The following is an 18,460-nucleotide window of genomic DNA, read 5'->3' as shown; positions in this document are numbered from 1 at the left end:
TTGAGAGGATCTGCAGAGAATGGGATAAACTCCCCAAATACAGGTGTGCCATGCTTGTAACGTCATACCCAAGAAGACTCAAGGCTGTAATCACTGCCAAAGGTGCTTCTACAAAGTACTGAGTAAAGGGTTTAAAAACAAGCATTTAAGAATAATTTAAATAAAATGTAAAAACCTGTTTTTGCTTTATAATTATAGGGGGGAAAACTACTTCATCCATTTTAGAATAAGGCTGTAACAAAATGTGGAAAAAGTCAAGGGATCTGAATACTTTCCGAATGCACTGTAGGCCTCAAAGGAAAGCCATCTAACTGTGTCCATATTAGTCAGTTTAAGCACCAACTTGTAGATTGAAAAATACTCAGATTTTGTAGAATATTTAGGCAAATTTTAGGGTTATGAAAGTGTTTGGAGACGCTTTACGCACTAAATATATTGATGAATTAAAGCGTACATTCTGTTCAAATAGTGGTTTGATTCATCCTGAACGTTGCCATATTCTTGTTCAATATTCCTGCTTGAGAGAGAAATGTAAAAAATACAATGTCTAGTTATATAGAGCTCAGTGATGAGGCATAGGAAGTAGTATACTTAGCCACAGTATTCAATGGATATCTTTATTCCATGTAAAACAGGAACACCGCTCACTAATGTTACAAATTGGATTTTTAGAATGCACTCACACAAATACTAACACTTTGACAGTGTCTCTGTTCCACAGGTTGGGGACACTAAGGACCATGATGGCTGTGGGACTGGGGTGAAGCCACTTCTAGATGCTTAGCTACAGTCAGTGTACCGCTGTTCCCCTCCTAATGGTTATAGTTAGGATGCGAGGGGAGTACTGATCCTAGATCTTTGCCTATGGGCAACAGAGGCCTTCTCTCCCACCAAGTCCATCGTTCTCATGGAACTCCCAGGAGCAGCAGAAGGGTTTGAGGCTATAGTAACAGTACATTTCAGATCTAATCTGCCACCACCCTATAAGAAACATTACTTTCATTAACAGGGTCAAACTCCAAAGTATAAAAACTTTGCTCACGTAGTACACTCTGTATAAAACATATTCCAGGACTGCAATAAAGTCGTATCAGTTATCCATACCCCTTGGGTGCTAACCCCTTGTGAATGTCAGTCAGTAGAACGTTGTGCCAGGGAGAGAACACAACATTTACATTCCGTTTAGCGCATGGTTGGCATGGTAACTGCTGCAGCCTTAGTCGTGGCGTCCTCAGCCTTCCACTGTGATGTCACCGTCTTGATCTGAGTGTAGAACTGAATGCCCTGTAGCGACAACACAAACGAGACAGTCAACCACAGAAATCTTCCACCTCATATATAGTTGTCCGAAACAAAAATGTAGGATCAATATGATCGCATGATAAAATCGGTGGGTGAGAAACCATTGTGGGCTTGTGCTGGTCATTGCCGGTGTTGGGCTAACCTGTTTGCCGTAGAAGTTGGTGTCTCCCCTGAAGGAACCCCTGGAGCCGGTAAAGGAGAACATGGGCAGGGGGACGGGGATGGGCACGTTCACTCCAATCTGACAGACATACAGATCACATTATGAATCAAGGAGATAAATGTCAACAGAGAAATTACAGCTTGAGGGATCCATGAAAAGGCCTTGTGCATTGTTGCAAAATAGTTCTGTGAACAATAGATGGTTGTCCCTCAGTCTTAAATTCCATTAAAAGCAGATGAAACCCCCACTGAGTAACCACAAGCTATGAATCCACCAATCTATCAGGAAATGATGTCATCCAATGATCAATGGGAAACTACTTGCAATGCTTGACATCAAATCACACAAGTCTTACTTTCCTAAGCACCTACTGGAATTCTCTGACCGTTGAACTATGGCTCACCTGTCCGACATCCACCTCATGTGTGTACTTGCGGGCGGTAGCGCCGTTGGTAGTGAAGATGGCGGTTCCGTTGCCATACTGGTTGTTGTTGACTAGGGAGATGGCATCGTCCAGAGTGTCTGCCTCCAGAACCACCAGTACAGGCCCAAAAATCTCCTCCGTGTAGCACTTCATCGCTGGCTGGGGTGGGGAGGAGGAGTGGAAAAGCATGAGATTAAGCTCCCGGTCAGTGTTCTACAGGATATTATGTCAAGAATAGAGATTGGGTGGACTATCATGCATTATTATTATTGCAGGCCTTCCAAATGAGTTGAAGGCAAATCAGATCCAATATAATAAGTGAAGTGGTATGACTTGTGGAAGGGGATACACAGAAGATTCACACCCAAAAACCTGAAGGACACGTGAGAAACGTGAGAAAGTGAGAAACGTGAGAAAGTGAGAAATGTGAGAAAGAGTGGAAAGTCGGGTTGACAAAGGCACTGTTTTATCTTCTCTCCATATGGACAAGATTACACAACCATCAATGTGACTAATGGTTCATCAGCCAAGATCTCCATATAGCAGGCAGACGTCGCTGGTCAAGTCAGGCCTCTTAACTCCAGCCAGACATTAACCTACAAGCAGGGGTTGGAACCGTTTCAGGGAACCGAACCAAAAACAAGAAAAACATTGAGGAAAGGAAATGGATCTCTAGTATTCCAGAACAGAACCCTTATTTTCAAATCTTGAGAACCGGTTAATAATGTTATTTATTGTTCCAAAAATATTCCTAATGTCTAGTGTAATATAAATATATTTCAGTGAAGTCCTGATGCTAGTAATAGCCTAAACACATTCCAATTCATGACATGATGCTCAGCGCTTTAAGCATGCCCCCTCCATGTCCACCCCTCTCGCTCTCCCTACTGGTACAATTTCAGTCGCATTTCACGCCTGCACTCATCTGTCCACCAAACAACGAGCTTACCGGTTCCATAGTAAGCTGCTCTATCCGTGCTAATTGGTGGAGTAAATTCATGTGCTAAATGTAAAAATGATCTTGATTTCACCAGGTAAAAAATATATATATACACGTAAATTAACTATTACTTTTCTGGGGTTCGAACCGGTTCAGAACATTATTATGCTGGTCGGAACAAAATAAAATCGGGATTCTGCTCGGAACAGAACAGTTGCAAAATAAATCATTTGGTTCCAACCTCTGCCCACCAGAGGGGCTTTGGTTAGATTGTACTGCAGGACAAGGGTTAAATATTCTTATCTACTGTAACAGTGAGTTACAGAGCTACCACAGGCATGTTTCAACGTTTATCTCCTTTATGTGGAATTCCCACTGTACCAAGGTTCAGCGTTGTTGTGAGATACTCCAGTGATGTAAACCCAAATATAAACTGGGTGGTTTTAGCCTTCCAATGCTGATTGGCTGAAAGCTGGGGCATATCAGACCGCGTATGACAAAACATACATTTTTTCTGTTCTAATTACTTTGGTAACCAGTTTATAATAGCAATAAGGCACCTCGGGGCTTTGTGGTATATAGCTAATATACCATGGCTAAGGGCTGTATCCAGGCACTCCGCGTTGTGCGATGGCTGAGAACAGCACTTAGCCGTTCTATATTGGCCATATATCACACCCCTATTGCTTAAATATAGAGGTGCGGTGGTTCACCAAAAGTTACATGATGTAATGTAATAATGTAGCCGGAATACTTGTAGATGAGGAAACCTTGGCTTTAGCTCAGCTACTGACAGCGCCCCCCTTACCGAAACGTTGCCGATGATAGTGGGTCCTACAAAGTTTCCATTCTCGTATCCTTTGACGTGGACATTGCGTCCATCCAGCAGCAGCGTAGCTCCCTCGTCCACGCCACTCTGGATCAACATCTCAACACGGGCCCTGGCCTCAGGGGAAATCAGTGGACCCACGTCAGCACCTGGCTGGTCACCTAGATACACCCACACAAAGGAAGAAAACAAGGAATTAGAATTCATAGGCTGGACATTCCAATTCTGAGCAATGTTGCATGATACGGTATGTGGACTGGAGCTAGTGGTGCTATAGGATGTACTGTTTTAAATGGGGAAAAAACACTAGCAAGTCTTAAATTCACACAGGGGTTAGTGAGTCTTTTAGGTTAAAGGGTGAGGTACCTGCATTGACGCGCAGGGCTTTGGAGCGCTCCACCAGTTCTGGGAGCCAATCACGAGCTTCGCCTACCAGAATGGCAGTTGAGAGAGCCATACAACGCTGTCCTGCTGCGCCGAAGGCCGCGCCCACCAGCTGGTTCAGAGTGTTCTCCTTGTTGGCGTCAGGCATCACCACACCGTGGTTCTTAGCTCCCTACAAGCCAGAACACATGAGTTGTTACATTTACTGCAATACATTTTAGGAACGTGCAAAGACATACAGTAGACCTAAGCAATAACTATCTCAAGAAAAAAACTCAAGGATCGACAGCCATCTATTGGCTCAGTCTTGATAGAACTATTCATCTTGCAGTATGGTTAAGGCCACAGTAAACTATTTAAAAGCTGCTATGTAACTTTTTGGGCAACCCGACCAAATTCACATAGAAAACGAGTTATAGATCTGTCATTCTAATTGAAAGCAGGTTTAGTGGTAAATCTTCTACGTGCGCTATCTCTATGTTTTGCATTCTGAAGTTTCGTTATTGCGTCTTTCGGTTTTGAACACTACAAACAATTAAAAATACAATATTTTTGGTTATTGAAAATATATTTCACAGCGGTTTATATGGTACAATGATTGTCTACAAACTTGTTTTGTCACAAACCCAAATTAGGTGAATTATTCAATTTTTTGCAATTGGGAAATGGCGGAACGATTTCTGCATTTTGCACTTTCAAAGCAGACATGTTTCCTAAATGCGTAAGGGATTCTTCAATCATTTAATCATGTTTACCATGTTGGACTGCACTCTCTTGCCGTTCTTGGATCCTCTCTCGTAGATGTACTCTCCTGCCTGGTTGGAGCCCACAAAGCTGATGGCCTTGATGGCTGGGTGGTCACAAATGAAATTCACGGCTACGGAAAGAGGTCAAAGGTCATCTAATTTTACTCATCAACATCATCCCATCATCATTACATGGCACTGTAAGGGCACAAGATGGCACGGTGTAATCACCTTGGAAACGAAACAAACAACCTTTCTTATATGGACTCCTTCCCCTAAAGCACCTACACACATTATGCAAAGCGTTTAACATAATGCAGTACAGCACCCTTAACCACTGCGCCACCCGGGAGGCCTGCTTGAGGTATATCAATAGTCTGAATGGTCTTGTAGATGCAGCACTAACACATGATCAGCATAGCCTGCTTCATTGCATCCTGGGAAACAGGACACATGTTTTATAAAAGACTAAGCACACACACAACCCCGTCTCACCAGCGTGCTGTCCATGGATGATGTTCAGGGTCCCGTCGGGCAACCCTGCATCCTGCAGCAGCTTGGCCAGCAGCATGGTGCACCCTGGGACGCGCTCGGAGGGCTTCATCAGGTAGGTGTTGCCACACACCATGCCCATGGGGAACATCCACAGAGGAATCATGGCAGGGAAGTTGAAGGGGGCGATGCCAGCACACACCCCGATGGGCAGGCGGTAGGTGTAGGTATCCATGTCTTTGGTGATGGAGGGCAGGGTCTCCCCCATCATCAGGGAGGTGATGCTGCAGGCGTGCTCTGCCACCTCTAGGGGGCAGAGAGGAGCAGAGACACGGTGAGAAAAGCCAGGGAGCTGAAGGTCAAAGAGTACATGTGGAGGTAGAAATCAGAGTAGGGTTGAAAGAGGGTTGGCAGAGGGTCAAATATGTGTGTTGCTAAAGGAGACCAAGACATCAGAGATACAGAGACTCCAATAGAGAGGCTCCTATACAGAGACTCCCATACAGAGACTCCCATACAGAGACTCCCATACAGAGAGTCCCATACAGAGAGTCCCATACAGAGAGTCCCATACAGAGAGTCCCATACAGAGAGTCCCATACAGAGACTCCCATACAGAGACTCCCATACAGAGACTCCCATACAGAGACTCCCATACAGAGACTCCCATACAGAGACACCCAATAGAGAGACTCCCAATAGAGAGACTCTCATACAGAGACTCCCATACAGAGACACCAATACAGAGACTCCCATACAGACTAGAGAAGACTAAAATAAGCATTTATTGGACAAGTTCTTGTAGTAGCCATCTCCCCGTTTCAAATAAACATTTTCTCCCGTTTCCCATGCCTACTGAAGGGGACTGTCTACTCACGCAGTCCTCTGAAGACGTCTCCCTCCGCGTCGGCTAGAGTCTTGCCTTGCTCCAGGGTGATCAGCCTGGCCAGCTCTTTCTGTAAACATAGAAGACAATAAATAAAATTAGCCAATCAGCTTTGATAAACATTAATGTTTTAGGACCCGGTTATTGTTAAGAAACATGTATGCAGGGCTGATTTCAGACGAGGGGCTTTCCTTACAATGTTTTCCTTGATGAGCTGCTGGTATCGGAGGAAGATCTGCTGGCGGGTGAGAATGGAAGTGTCGGACCAGGAGGCATAGGCCCTGGAGCAGGAGTCTACTGCAGCCAGCATCTCCGTGTGGGTGGCTTTGGGCACACGACTCACCACCTCATTGGTAGCCTGAAATAGGGGGAGAAGAGGGACAAAAGATGACCAGGTCATTGTGAACAGAGACCAACAACATCTGGGGCCTGTCCAGAAGGGTGTAACGTTTAAGAAACTTGAGAGAAAAATTAACTGTGTACAGGGATAAGTGTCATGACATGTGGAATAGGGAGTCTGATAGCATTTCCAAATGTTCTATTTGTCAGGGCCAGCCTGATGACAAACAAGATCGGCAACCACCACATCCTCAAATGTTTGGTTATAATCATATGATTTGCCTGCTTAATTACCTCCACAACTTAAAAACGGTCTGAAGTAAAATGTATACAAGTGTTTTCAATCTATATGCCTCAGGACAACTGACAATCCAATCTAGAACTGACTAAACTGCTGAATTTTCACTCTGTACCCAAAGTATCAGATGTCTCACTGTTCAATTGAAAGTTATCAGGTTTATAAAATCAACCAAAATCTGTAATGATGCATGTATACATAATTTAGAATGACTATATAATGTTTAGACTCAGGAGAATTAGCCTTTAATGCCATGCTCTACCACCATGCTATTGCCTTGGCTTTTTAGCCACTTGCCTTTTTATGAAAAACATATTTCAGCAACCAAAAATATTGTTTTCAGTTGTTTGAAACTGGTGTACAAAACCAAAAGTAAAAAGACCCAAAAACAAATCTTAAAGGGAAGCATAGAAATAGCGCACATAGAACAGATCTACCGCTTCTTAGACTTGCTGTCAATGAGTGACAGATTTATAACTAACATTTCCATGTGAATTTGGTCAAAAATTTAGTTGGAAATTTTGACAAACTTTAAATTAAAAGCTGTATTGTCTTGAGTCAATAAGTATTCAACCCCGTTGTTATGGCAAGCTTAAATAAGTTCAGGAGTAAAAATGTGCTTAACAAGTTGCATGGACTCACTGTGTGCAATAATAGTGCAACAATTTAATGACTACCTCCTCTCTGTATCCCACACATACATAGTAAGGTCCCTCAGTCAAGCAGTGAATTTCAAGCACAAAGACCAGGGAGGTTTTCTAATGCCTCGTGAAGAAGGGCACCTATTGTTAAAATAAACTAACATTGAATATCCCTTTGAGCATGGTGAAGTTATGCATTGCACTTTGGATGCCGTATCAATAAACCAAGTCACTACAAAGATACAGGTGTCTTTCCTAACTCAGTTGCCGAAGAGGAAAGAAACCGCTCAAGGATTTCACCATGAGGCCAATTGTGACTTTAAAACAGTGACAGACAGGACATAAAATGTAGTTTTTGGTTCACCAGCCACTGTGGCAGCTAGATGTAAAAATCTACCAGCAATCAACTTTTTGTCCTGTATTGGATTTGCCCCAAACATTACTGAGTACCACTCTCCATATTATCAAGCATAGTGGTGGCTGTGTTCATGTTATGTGTATGCTCGTAATCGTTAAGGACTGGGGACTTTCAGGATAAAAAAAAAGAGAAACGGAATGGAGCTAAACACAGGCAAAATCCCAGAGAAAAACCTGGTTCAGTCTGCTTTCCACCAGACAGAGATGATTTCACCTTTCAGCAGGGAAATACCCTAAAACATGTATTCCCAAACTGGGGTATGCGTACTCCCAGGGGTACACGCAATGCCGTCGGGGGTACGCCAAATGTGATACTTAAAAAATATATATTTTAATTTATTTATTTATTTATTTTTGTACATTTTCAAACAGTCCATTTATATTTTCCAACGGGGCTATACATTTGGGTGAGTTTTTTTCCCCCTCGCCTTAGTAGCCTCGTTTCACTGCCAAAAATAAAATGTAACATCTAGGTGTTCAGCAAAATAACAACAATGTCAAATACAGGTAGCCTAGTCAAATAATTAGCATCCAATCACATTAACCGTTACTCTTTCGCAGGAATTCCACTAACAGTTCAAGTACAGTTGAAGTCGGAAGTTTACATACACTTAGGTTGGAGTCATTAAAACTCGTTTTAACCATTCTACACATTTCTTGTAAACAAACTATAGTTTTGGCAAGTCGGTTAGGACATCTACTTTGTACATGACAAGTAATTTTTCCAACAATTGTTTACAGACAGATTATTTCACTTACACTGTATCACAATTCCAGTGGGTCAGAAGTTAACATACACCAAGTTTACTGTGCCTTTAAACAGCTTGGAAAATTCCAGAAAATTATGTCATGGCTTTAGAAGCTTCTGATAGGCTAATTGACATCATTTGAGTCAATTGGAGGTGTACCTGTGGATGTATTTCATTACCTTCAAATAATTCAGGGCCTTCAAACAACATTTGAGAGTGTGCTGACCCTGGTGCTAGAGGGGATACGCAGTTGGAGCTTGAATGTTTGAAGGGGTATGGGACTATAAAAAGTTTGGGAACCACTGTCCTAAAACACGAGGCCAATTCTACACTGGAGTTGTGGACCAAGAAGACAGTGAATGTTCCTGAGTGGCCGAGTTACAGTTGTCTTAAATCTGCTAGCAATGATAAACCACCAATTTGCCAGAGCTTGAATAATTTTTGTAAGAATATTGGGCAAAATCTGCACAATCCAGGTGTGGAAAGCTTTTAGAGACTTACCCAGAAAGACACAGCTATAGTTGCTGCCAAATGTGATTTTAATGTATTGATTCAGGGGATGAATACTTATCTAATCAATTTGTGTTGTATTTATTTGTGTTGTATTTATTTGTGTTGTATTAGTTTTTTTAACAACTGTTTGAATTTTACCCTTACTTTTTGAGAGTATTTTGCATAGATCATTGACAACAATGACATCATTTTTAATTCTACTTTGTAACACAAACTGGAAAAAGTAAAGAGGGTGTGAATATTTCCTGGAGCAAGACAATGAAACGTTTACATGAAGAAGATGCAGACAGGCCCCAAGGGCCTGAGTTAGTGAATATGAGTGCATAAACATGTCAAGATTAAACTGGCTATATAGAATAGGCTCCCATTTCTTCACTTTTCAAATCATACATATTAAATTACACCCTAAAGAGATCTTCATCTCCAGCTCCCGACCGGTTTATACATTGCTTTTTAGTGTTTGCATGAACTCCCGTTGTGATGTGGGTGTGTTAATGCAGAAATACTTACAGGGTTGTGAATGTCCAGCCATTCTGAGGTGTTTGACTCAACAAACTTGCCGTCAATGAACAACTTGGTGGTGGGCTGGAAGGTTGCAAAAGCACAGGGGGACAATGCAGTCATCCACCATATCAAATCATCATATCTGTACATGTCTAGATTGTATGAGCATGTATTCTAATACAAGTCTTCTGTAGTTACAAACACTCATAAATGTAGTTATGATTGCATGATGTTAACTCACCACGGATGATGAATAGCACATGCGACCCATCTGAAAGGGTGCCTGTAAACGAGAGAAAACGATAGTTATCGGAGTTGTAACTCCAGTTTTACAGTATGAGTGGAGCGGAGCCCCATAGGGGAGCTCTGCGCCTAGTGGTTTACCCCACTGCCTAGGCAGAATATAGCCTGAGAAAAAAATTATTCACACATCTGCAGCCAATAGGAGTATAGGTGTCCCTATAAAAAGAGGTCGCTTCCCCTCAATCAGCCTCCCGAAAATGATCTTCAGCGAGACTGGGGGTCGGCAGGGCCTTAAGTCCTATGGGACTCCACTTTACTCATAGAACTGGAGTTACTACTTCTATATCGTGGAGCTCCGCCCGACTCCTAGTGGTTGAAGGTGGAGCGCAACACTCCAAAATATATTCCCTGCCGAGACTAACACTTCCCAAACTTAATGAAAAGGTCTGGTCCAGTAATGGCTGCGACTAAATCCCGCAACAGACTGTGTCACAATGTACTGCGTCCTCGGTCCAATCCGCCCTACTCTGTCCATAGGCACCGCTAATGACTAGTGGGCAGATAATGCAGAATATGAGCCATAGAAATCTGTACAAGCAGATAGATAAACTCAAAACTTTGTCGGTATTAAAAATTGGTCAAATAGTACTGTAACACCAGTTACAGGAACTATATCCCTCTTCCATTCACCCAAACACAGTCATAGACTTGTGGGCAGGACAAAAAAACATGACTCTACTGTGCTATCCCAGCCAGGAGTAATGTCATGTAGTGTCGCGTTCTGACCTTAGTTCTTTTGTTATGTCTTTGTTTTAGTATGGTCAGGGCGTGAGTTGGGTGGGTTGTCTAGGTCGTGTTTTGTGTTTGGCCTGGTATGGTTCTCAATCAGAGGCAGGTGTCATTAGTTGTCTCTGATTGAGAATCATACTTAGGTAGCCTTTTCCCACCTGTGTTTCGTGGGTGATTGTTTCCTGTTTTGTTGTTTGTGTCACCATTCAGGACTGTTTCGGTTTTCGTTTCCATTCACTTTGTTATTTTTGTTTTGAGTCGTGTTCAGTTATTATTAAAGTATCATGGACACTTACCACGCTGCGTATTGGTCTGATCCTTGCTACTCCTCCTCAGAAGAGGAATGCCGTTACAGAATCACCCACCACCAAAGGACCAAGCAGCGTGGTATCGGGCAGCAGCAGAAATCTCGGGACTCATGGACATAGGAGGAGATTCTGGACGGAGAAGGACCATGGGCACACGCTGGGGAATATCGCCGCCCCAAGGCAGAGCTGGAGGCAGCGAAAGCTGAGCGGCGGTGGTATGAGGCAGCACGGCAGCGCAGCTGGGACGAGAGGCAGCCCCAAAAATATATTGGGGAGTGTGGCTAAGTCAGGTAGGAGACCTGAGCCAACTGCATGAGGCAGTGGCCGCCCTGCCGCCTCATAAGCCGTCTCAATTCCTTCGCAAAGCCAATGAGACCGCAGCGGTTTTGAAAGTGGTCTACCAAGTGTACTAGCACTGTGACACAAAAACAGCTGAGGCGATGACCTAATCATTGCCGTGCGCTGCACGTAGCACGCCAAGGCGCGCACTGGGCACAGGCAATGAAGCCTCTCCTCTCTCCGCTTTGAATGGGGAGGCGGGGGCGGGGGACACGCTTGGTTGTAGTCAAGGCAAGCAAAAGTGCCGTCTTCAGAGACAACATCTTGAGGGGGATTTGATTCAATGGCTCGAACGGCATTTCGCAGAGCGCCTCGAGTACCAAAGTTAAATCCCACTGGGGCAGCATGACTCTAGCCGCTGGCCTAAGCCGCCCCGTTCCAATTGAAACCGTTTCACTAGAGGGTGGCTGAAGACGGCTGCCGTGAATACCTTAATGGTGGCATGTGAGCGCTGCTTGTCAAACATGAACTGTAGGAATGAGAGCACAGGAGAACATCTGGCCACTGGTGCGTAAAAGCGTCTATCCCTAGTGGCGGTTCGTCCTGGGCTCGTAGGGAAAACCATAGAGGACACTGCGCGTTAACAAGTGACGCAAACAGGTCCATCTCGGAACAGGTCCACCCCAAACCATTCCCATATTTAGAGAACAATGTTGAGGTGCAGCTGCCACTCGTCGTCTCGGGTACCGCCTCGAGACATGTGGTCTGCTCCGATGTTCTGATAGCCTGGAATGTGTGCTGCTGTCAACAAGCGAAGGTGCTCGTGAGCCCACAGCCACAATTCCTCCGCCAGCTAGTGGAGTGCAGGAGACCCGACTCCTCATTGCCGATATATGTAGGCTACTGTGGTTTGGTTGTCCGACCAGACCAGCACGTCTTGACCCCTTAGGGTAGACACAAAGTGGGTCCGAACCAGTAGAACTGTCTCCAACTCCAGGAGGCTGATGTGGTGTTCCAAGGGAGGTCACACACCTACCGCCAGAGCCTGACATGTCCCTCCCATCCAGCCAAACAAGCATCTGTAAAACACTGGAATGTAGGAGGACACTCTGCCTATTGGGACCCCTTGCGTCAGGACGCACGGGTCTCTCCAACAGTTCAGGTCCACTCTGAGCGCGAGGAGAACTACCAGAAGAAAAAAAAACGATGACGGTGCCTCACTGGATCCAGTCATAGTTGAGCAAACCCTCGCTGTGTTCTGTGCATGTGCAGAAGTCCCAGATGAATCACGGAGTGGGCAGACGACATGAGACCCATGAATGTGCTGTCACCATGTGATTCGGATAAAACCTTCGTAGGGCTAGCAACAAGGCAGCCCACCGAGGATCTGACAATCGAGCCTTCATAGCCAGTGTCTAGCTACAAGCCCAGGTAGACAATCCGATGACTGGGCCAAGGCGTGCTCTTTTCCCAATTCACAGCGAACCCCAAATGTGTGAGATGAATCACTGTCTGTGTCGTGTGTATGATCACCAGCTTCGCTGACAGACAACCTACTGGTTCTTGCCCTAGGTAGGCTAGTAGCCTTATCCTTTGACGAAGCAACGGTTCCAATGCCGCCTCCGCGCATTTGGAAAAGTTGTGCGGTGCCAGGGCGTACCCGAACGGCATTATCGTACGCCACCCCTTGGAAGGCGAAACGCAGAAACTTCATGTGACGAGGATGCACCAGCACATGAAAGTATGCCCATCCTTTAGGTCTACGCTTCTACACTTGCATTGCTTGCTGTTTGGGGTTTTAGACTGGGTTTCTGTACAGCACTTTGAGATATCAGCTGATGTACGAAGGGCTATATAAATACATTTGATTTGATTTTGATGACTTATACAAAAGTCTTTGTTGTGGATACGTTCCAGCAGACGTTGTCGTAAGCATTCAAAAGGGCTGTTTGGCTACGCTCTCGTTGAGAGTGCGTAAATCCAATATTGGCCTCATTCCCCCCCCCCCCCATATTCTTTGGCACTAGGAAGTAGGGTGAATATAGCCCACTGTTCCTTTTCTCTTGGGGAACTACGGTGACCGCCCCCTTCGCCGTAATCTCTTTCACAAGAACGGCTACTTTCTCTGGCGTCTTCATCACCGTCTCCACCACGCCCGAAAACGGGGGTGGAATTAGATGGCATAACCCTTCTCCAGCGAACGACTTAGCCAGGAGGAGAGGGTGCAGCATCGCTGCCACTCCGAGTAATGCTCTGAGAGTGGGAGAGCACGAAGCCGTAGGAAGGACCTGTATTCCTCTATGGCCCAAGCCGTCCCTGGACACTGAAGTGGAGGGACAGCCCAGGGTGGGCCCCGCACGAAAGGGGGAGGGAATAGACGCGTTCTGTGAGAAACGGGGGCCCCAACCCTTTGGTTACACTCGTAACCTTGTGGTTCCAGCCCTCTGTGAACGCAGGACGGGTCTGAGCTACACTAACTGGGATGCTTACCTGAGTTAATGTGCCGTCTCCCAACAGCGATTGCGTCATCGGCCCAACATGGGGCTGTGTACGCAGACTGTTCTTTAAACCCCTAGCCACCTCACTCCTAAGAGTGTGTAGGGTTTTTATGAGGTATAGCATGACGGCTTATTAAGAGCGTCTGTCTCGCTTCCCTCATGTCATTCCCACTCACAACGTCCCCCTGTGTGTGCTCAGCTACTTACTCGTAGTGGGCTGTGCTACACAGTGGTGAGAGGAAGAGAGAGAGAGATGGAAGGAACCTGAGCAGTCTCAATTTTGTTATGGAAAATAGGTTATCTTGTAACAAAGCCAGATGGAATACATTCTTTATCACCTGTAGTCCTGTCCTCTCCCACTTGTCCGGTCATCGTCTCTTCTGACTACACCAGGTGCTGCCGCTCGACGGGCTCTCTCTCTGACGGTAGACCCATGTCTACTGGAGACGGTGGAGCGAAGGGGTTCCTTTGAAGTTGCTCGAGACCCTCCTGCTAATGGCAGGTGTCTAGACAGCTGCTTTCTCTCCTCCTCAAGCTTCCCGAAACGCAACGTTGCATCTTTGACTGCTGCTCCGACGTTCATTAGGGCGGCTTTGTCAGTCTCCATCATAGCCGTCAAAGACAGTCAGAGGTGTTGCTCCACAACCACCGAAATGGCCATGGACCTCCCTGCACATAGAGCCAATGCCTATGTGAGATGGAGGATGGCACCGGAAATCTTCAACGCTTCCTCTATCTCCTTTCACGACAGCTCAGTCCTACCCGTGGTGAGACAGGATAGAGGCTGCCAGGAGGGCAATATTATTAGCTGCTGCTATAGCCTGTACACCTAGAATGAATGACTTCTCTACCAGCTGTGCTGCGAGTCGGTCCTAAGTCGCAGAGAGGGCGTTGCATAGGAGGCAGCTGCTGAAAATTAAGAGCCCGTCTCTTCCTCGCCCAAGGATGTGAAATTCCCCTCGCTCTCCCTAGGGAGGGGGATAATTTCAGCTTTGGTCAGTAGACTGGGTTTTTCCGGAGAAAAACCCAGACACTTCCCAACGTCCTCGTCATCTCCGGAGACACCGTCATCATATGATGCCTCAGAGTCTGAGGGAAGCACAGTCATGGCATCTCCGTTGAAAAATGCCCACCTCTGTTTCCTCTCCTTTCTTTCTCTCCTTTAAAGAAAGGAGGGTGCAGCTAGGACATACCGGGGATCTGTGTGGCCGCCCCTAGCATGCTGCAAACCCAAACACACAACACATAAGTCGTGTGGGTCCGTAGCCGCCATAGTGGAGCAGCGACACTGAGCTCTTAAAAGAGCTTTTGGGGTGGAAAAGGCATGCTCATGAAGGTCAACGTGGAGACTAGGAAATTGACAGCGGGTTTGTCCTGAGTCTTCTCTCTAGGCGTCTTCTGTCCAGTCCTGTCGCTGAAGATAACGGGAGGCTGATTGGGTCACCTGTGCTCCTATTGGCTGCAGGTGTGTACATAATTTCTCAGGCTATTCTCTGCCTATGCAGATGGGTAAACCACTAGGAGCAGAGCTCCACGATATAGAACACATAAGGATCACTTTTCAATGTTTAGTTTCCATTGGCTAAGATCCAAAAGCCTAACTTTCTGCAAGACGACTAGCTAAGCTAAGTATGTGGCATTGTAGCTAGCTAGGTTAACTCGAAAGCAAACGTTAACTCGTCCAATTGCATGCTACAGGAAGTAGCTATATGTTGCAATGCCAAGAGGGGGAAATAATTATAAGTGTATGTTTCGACGTAGAAAAGTGTGGCACCAACTAACTAGCGAGCTAGCTAACGTGCCATTCGAGAAAGATAGCAAGTCAGCCACTCAAGCTTCAAACAAACAATGCATTTAGAAAAGCTGCACGTGGTATGTGGTTTACCTTTTTGCTCCATAACGACCTTGCTAGTATCCCTGCCATGGTTGAAGCAACTGTGATTGCTTTTAGCCCAAAAGTACGCACTCCCCAGCTGGCCAGACCCAAAATACAGACACCTCTAGACACTAGAAAAGGTTAGCCGACTAGCAGTCACACAATCATTGCGTCAAACTGGCTGAGGACGTAGAAAGAGCAAACGCTGAAATGTTGATCTGCTCTTTCACTGAGACAGCGAGGTTGGGCCACATTGACGAGCGCAGCAGATGCTTTAACAATCTGTGAAATTGGCATGCATGATTCCCGTGAATAGGACCCAATCTGGGCGGGACAATAGCTTGGGAAAGAACCAATCACTAGGCCAAAACGAATAAACTCCCCCAAATGTATGAAGCGCATTGGCTGGCCTTTAATGATTGCGACCAGTCTTCGCTGACACGAAAATGAGTACTCTGTTACATCTCTTTCATTGATCCCAAGTAGAGTCCATCATTCTAATTTACACCATTTTTTTCCTTATCGAACGAAGACGTGAGAACAAGTGTCTTCTTTCAAACATGGTAGAATACATTAGAATATTATTGAATATCGTAGAATATAAATAGAATAGAGCAAACATGGTAGAATACATTAGAATATTATTGAATATCGTAGAATATAAATAGAATAGAGCATATTCAATTAGTCACTTGAAATTACTTATGACTTATTTCGGATTCCACTATTTATAATGTGACAGACACTTTTTATATTGACCTTGGTCTGAGTTTTACTGCTATAAATAAGTTACATCAGGATGCATTTGAAAGTATTTCAGTGCTTACCTAACATGTTATATTTATGAGATAGATACATTAGCACCTTTCCCGACAGGTGGCAGTTTCTATGGTAACAGACACACAGGCAAGATGGCGTTCCTTCACTGGAGTTGCCAGGACGTGGCAAAATGGATAATATCCTTAGGATATCCACATTATACAGTGAGTAAAAATATTAAGTTAACAATTAAGTGACTTACTTACTAATTTATTCACAATGCCAAGTAACTTTCCAGTTTTATTTTAGCTAGCCTAGCATCAGAGTAACTTTATAATAATGTGGCTTAGACCGAAGCAGTCCAGGCGTGGGCTACTTTGGTGATAGAGAGACACTTATTCAACAGCTCTGTCTTTATCCCCCCAGGCCTGTTTCACTGAGAACCTCATCACAGGTAAAAAGCTGATTTATGTAAATTGCTGCTATCTGCCAAGATTAGGAATCACAGACTTTGAGGATATGAAGGTAAGGAGATGGTCCTACAAAGCTTTCAAATTCTACGTTTTTATTTGACTTACTTTTAATTTCGATAGAGTTATTTTTTAATTAAAAAGTCTGAATGGAAAGTAGAAATAGGCTAGACTCCAGTAATCTCTGCACTAAATCTTCCTGGGAGCGCCAACATGAATGTGTGCAGGACTGTTCCAACCCAAATAAGAAAGCATTGGACAATCTTCCCATCTCAGTTGTAGGCAAATTTTTAATGATAGGCCGCACAACATGCTATATCATACACAGCCAAATGCAGAAAATCAGATGCAGCACAGATAATAATTCCTATTTCATAGGCCAACTCACCAGGTGATAGCAGCTAAACTGGACCAGGGTTTATATTTCTAATGTGCATGGTGATGCTCTCATATATAACCTATTATTAATGCTTGTGGGAGTTAGGGTTATCAGCCCTGAACACCCCTGTAATTAGGAGTGGGCAACGAACTGATTATTGCAGATAGAAATACTATGAATAAAGCTGCCATTTCTTCCTCACTCTACACTCTTAGATTCCAAGCAGGTTCTTCGGCAGTCCCCACAGGAGAACCCTTTTGGGTTCCAGGTAGAGCCCTCTGTGGAAAGGGTGGAACCTGGAACCAAAAAGGGTTGTTCAACGGGTTCTCCTATGGGGACAGCCGAAGAACCCTTTTAGGTTCTAGATAGCACCTTTTTTTCTAAGAGTGTATACATTTCAGAGGGGCATATCTATTCTAAAATGCAATACATTTCTATCTGAACATTCTACAACGTACCCTACTGAACGTGACACATATATTTTAGTAGCCTATGGTTTGACTCAGCTCCTTCTCCCTGTGTTATACCCCCCTGTAGGCCATCTCTGCCCATGTGCGTGAGCTGCTGGGGACATCAGAGCCGCTGTGGAGCCGCAGCATCGCAGACCCCCCCAGAGACAGCATGGGCCTGTTCCTGGAGAAGAAGAGCAGAACAGGGGACTGGGCTGATTCCTTCACCTACACACAGTTCCTCGACAGGAAACAATGAATGGAATCTGTCCGTCTGATAAAAGAAACATGAATGAATGAGCTGTCTGTCAGTGTGTTGTTTGTAAGATGACGTTAGTTGTGAATGATGAGACAATAATGTTCCATTCAATTACAGATGTTGAGACACTATATCAAGACAGTGCTTTGTAAGGCATTTTGTGATTAAATTGGTGTTCTGGGGTGTGCATTTAGTTTTTCAGATGATTTCATTTGTAATAATGTGATTGTGGGGTAACATCTGGTGAAGTGAAGGGCTTAGAACTATGACCCTGTAGTTAGTGCACTACCTGCTGTGCCAAAGGGTCTAGACCTCCTGACATAGTGTGCATGAAAACAGATAAATATTCTAAGCCAAAGGCCCCTTAAGGCTATGTTCCACTTATGCATGGACCGACAGAGTATGAAGGTTTATTGAATGAAATGAATACTCAATTGGTCCATGAACAGTTGGCACACAGTTTCCTCATTACAATGTCCTTTATTGATTAACTAGGTAATGCAAGGTACAACAACAGGATGTCG

General features: G+C 44.7%; 2 protein-coding genes across 2 annotated transcripts; one reads left to right on the top strand and one right to left on the bottom strand.

Annotated features, from left to right (window-relative positions):
- Nucleotides 1-596: 596 nt before the first annotated feature.
- On the bottom strand, nt 597-15,907 carry LOC109878072 (methylmalonate-semialdehyde dehydrogenase [acylating], mitochondrial-like). The gene is made up of 12 exons (XM_020470291.2): nt 15,630-15,907; nt 9,869-9,910; nt 9,634-9,708; nt 6,363-6,524; nt 6,158-6,236; nt 5,284-5,586; nt 4,798-4,919; nt 4,025-4,214; nt 3,638-3,819; nt 1,869-2,048; nt 1,445-1,543; nt 597-1,284 (listed from the first exon to the last, which is right to left on the bottom strand). The coding sequence occupies exons 1-12, from the start codon at nt 15,666-15,668 to the stop codon at nt 1,183-1,185; spliced, it is 1,575 nt and encodes a 524-aa protein (XP_020325880.1). The 5' UTR covers nt 15,669-15,907; the 3' UTR covers nt 597-1,182.
- On the top strand, nt 14,914-18,125 carry LOC109878073 (sterile alpha motif domain-containing protein 15). Its single transcript, XM_020470292.2, has 4 exons — nt 14,914-15,209; nt 16,497-16,603; nt 16,806-16,904; nt 17,766-18,125. The coding sequence occupies exons 2-4, from the start codon at nt 16,532-16,534 to the stop codon at nt 17,934-17,936; spliced, it is 342 nt and encodes a 113-aa protein (XP_020325881.1). The 5' UTR covers nt 14,914-15,209; nt 16,497-16,531; the 3' UTR covers nt 17,937-18,125.
- The last annotated feature ends 335 nt before the right edge of the window (nt 18,126-18,460 follow it).

Source organism: Oncorhynchus kisutch, linkage group LG21, assembly GCF_002021735.2.
Source record: "Oncorhynchus kisutch isolate 150728-3 linkage group LG21, Okis_V2, whole genome shotgun sequence".
NCBI lineage: Eukaryota > Metazoa > Chordata > Actinopteri > Salmoniformes > Salmonidae > Oncorhynchus > Oncorhynchus kisutch.
The sequence above is the reverse complement of the archived record's forward strand: the minus strand, read 5'-3'. Positions and strand labels throughout refer to the sequence as shown.

Excerpts from the sequence above, each read along its gene's own strand:
- LOC109878072 (XM_020470291.2), bottom strand. The coding sequence starts at position 15,668 with ATGGCAGGGATACTAGCAAGGTCGTTATGGAGCAAAAAG. Across the intron at positions 5,587-6,157 it reads AGACGTCTTCAGAGGACTGC|AGGTGGCAGAGCACGCCTGC; the intron begins GTGAGTAGACAG and ends TCTGCCCCCTAG. Across the intron at positions 4,920-5,283 it reads CATCCATGGACAGCACGCTG|CCGTGAATTTCATTTGTGAC; the intron begins GTGAGACGGGGT and ends CTCTTTCCGTAG.
- LOC109878073 (XM_020470292.2), top strand. The coding sequence starts at position 16,532 with ATGGCGTTCCTTCACTGGAGTTGCCAGGACGTGGCAAAATGGATAATA. Across the intron at positions 16,604-16,805 it reads TAGGATATCCACATTATACA|GCCTGTTTCACTGAGAACCT; the intron begins GTGAGTAAAAAT and ends TTATCCCCCCAG. Across the intron at positions 16,905-17,765 it reads CAGACTTTGAGGATATGAAG|GCCATCTCTGCCCATGTGCG; the intron begins GTAAGGAGATGG and ends ACCCCCCTGTAG.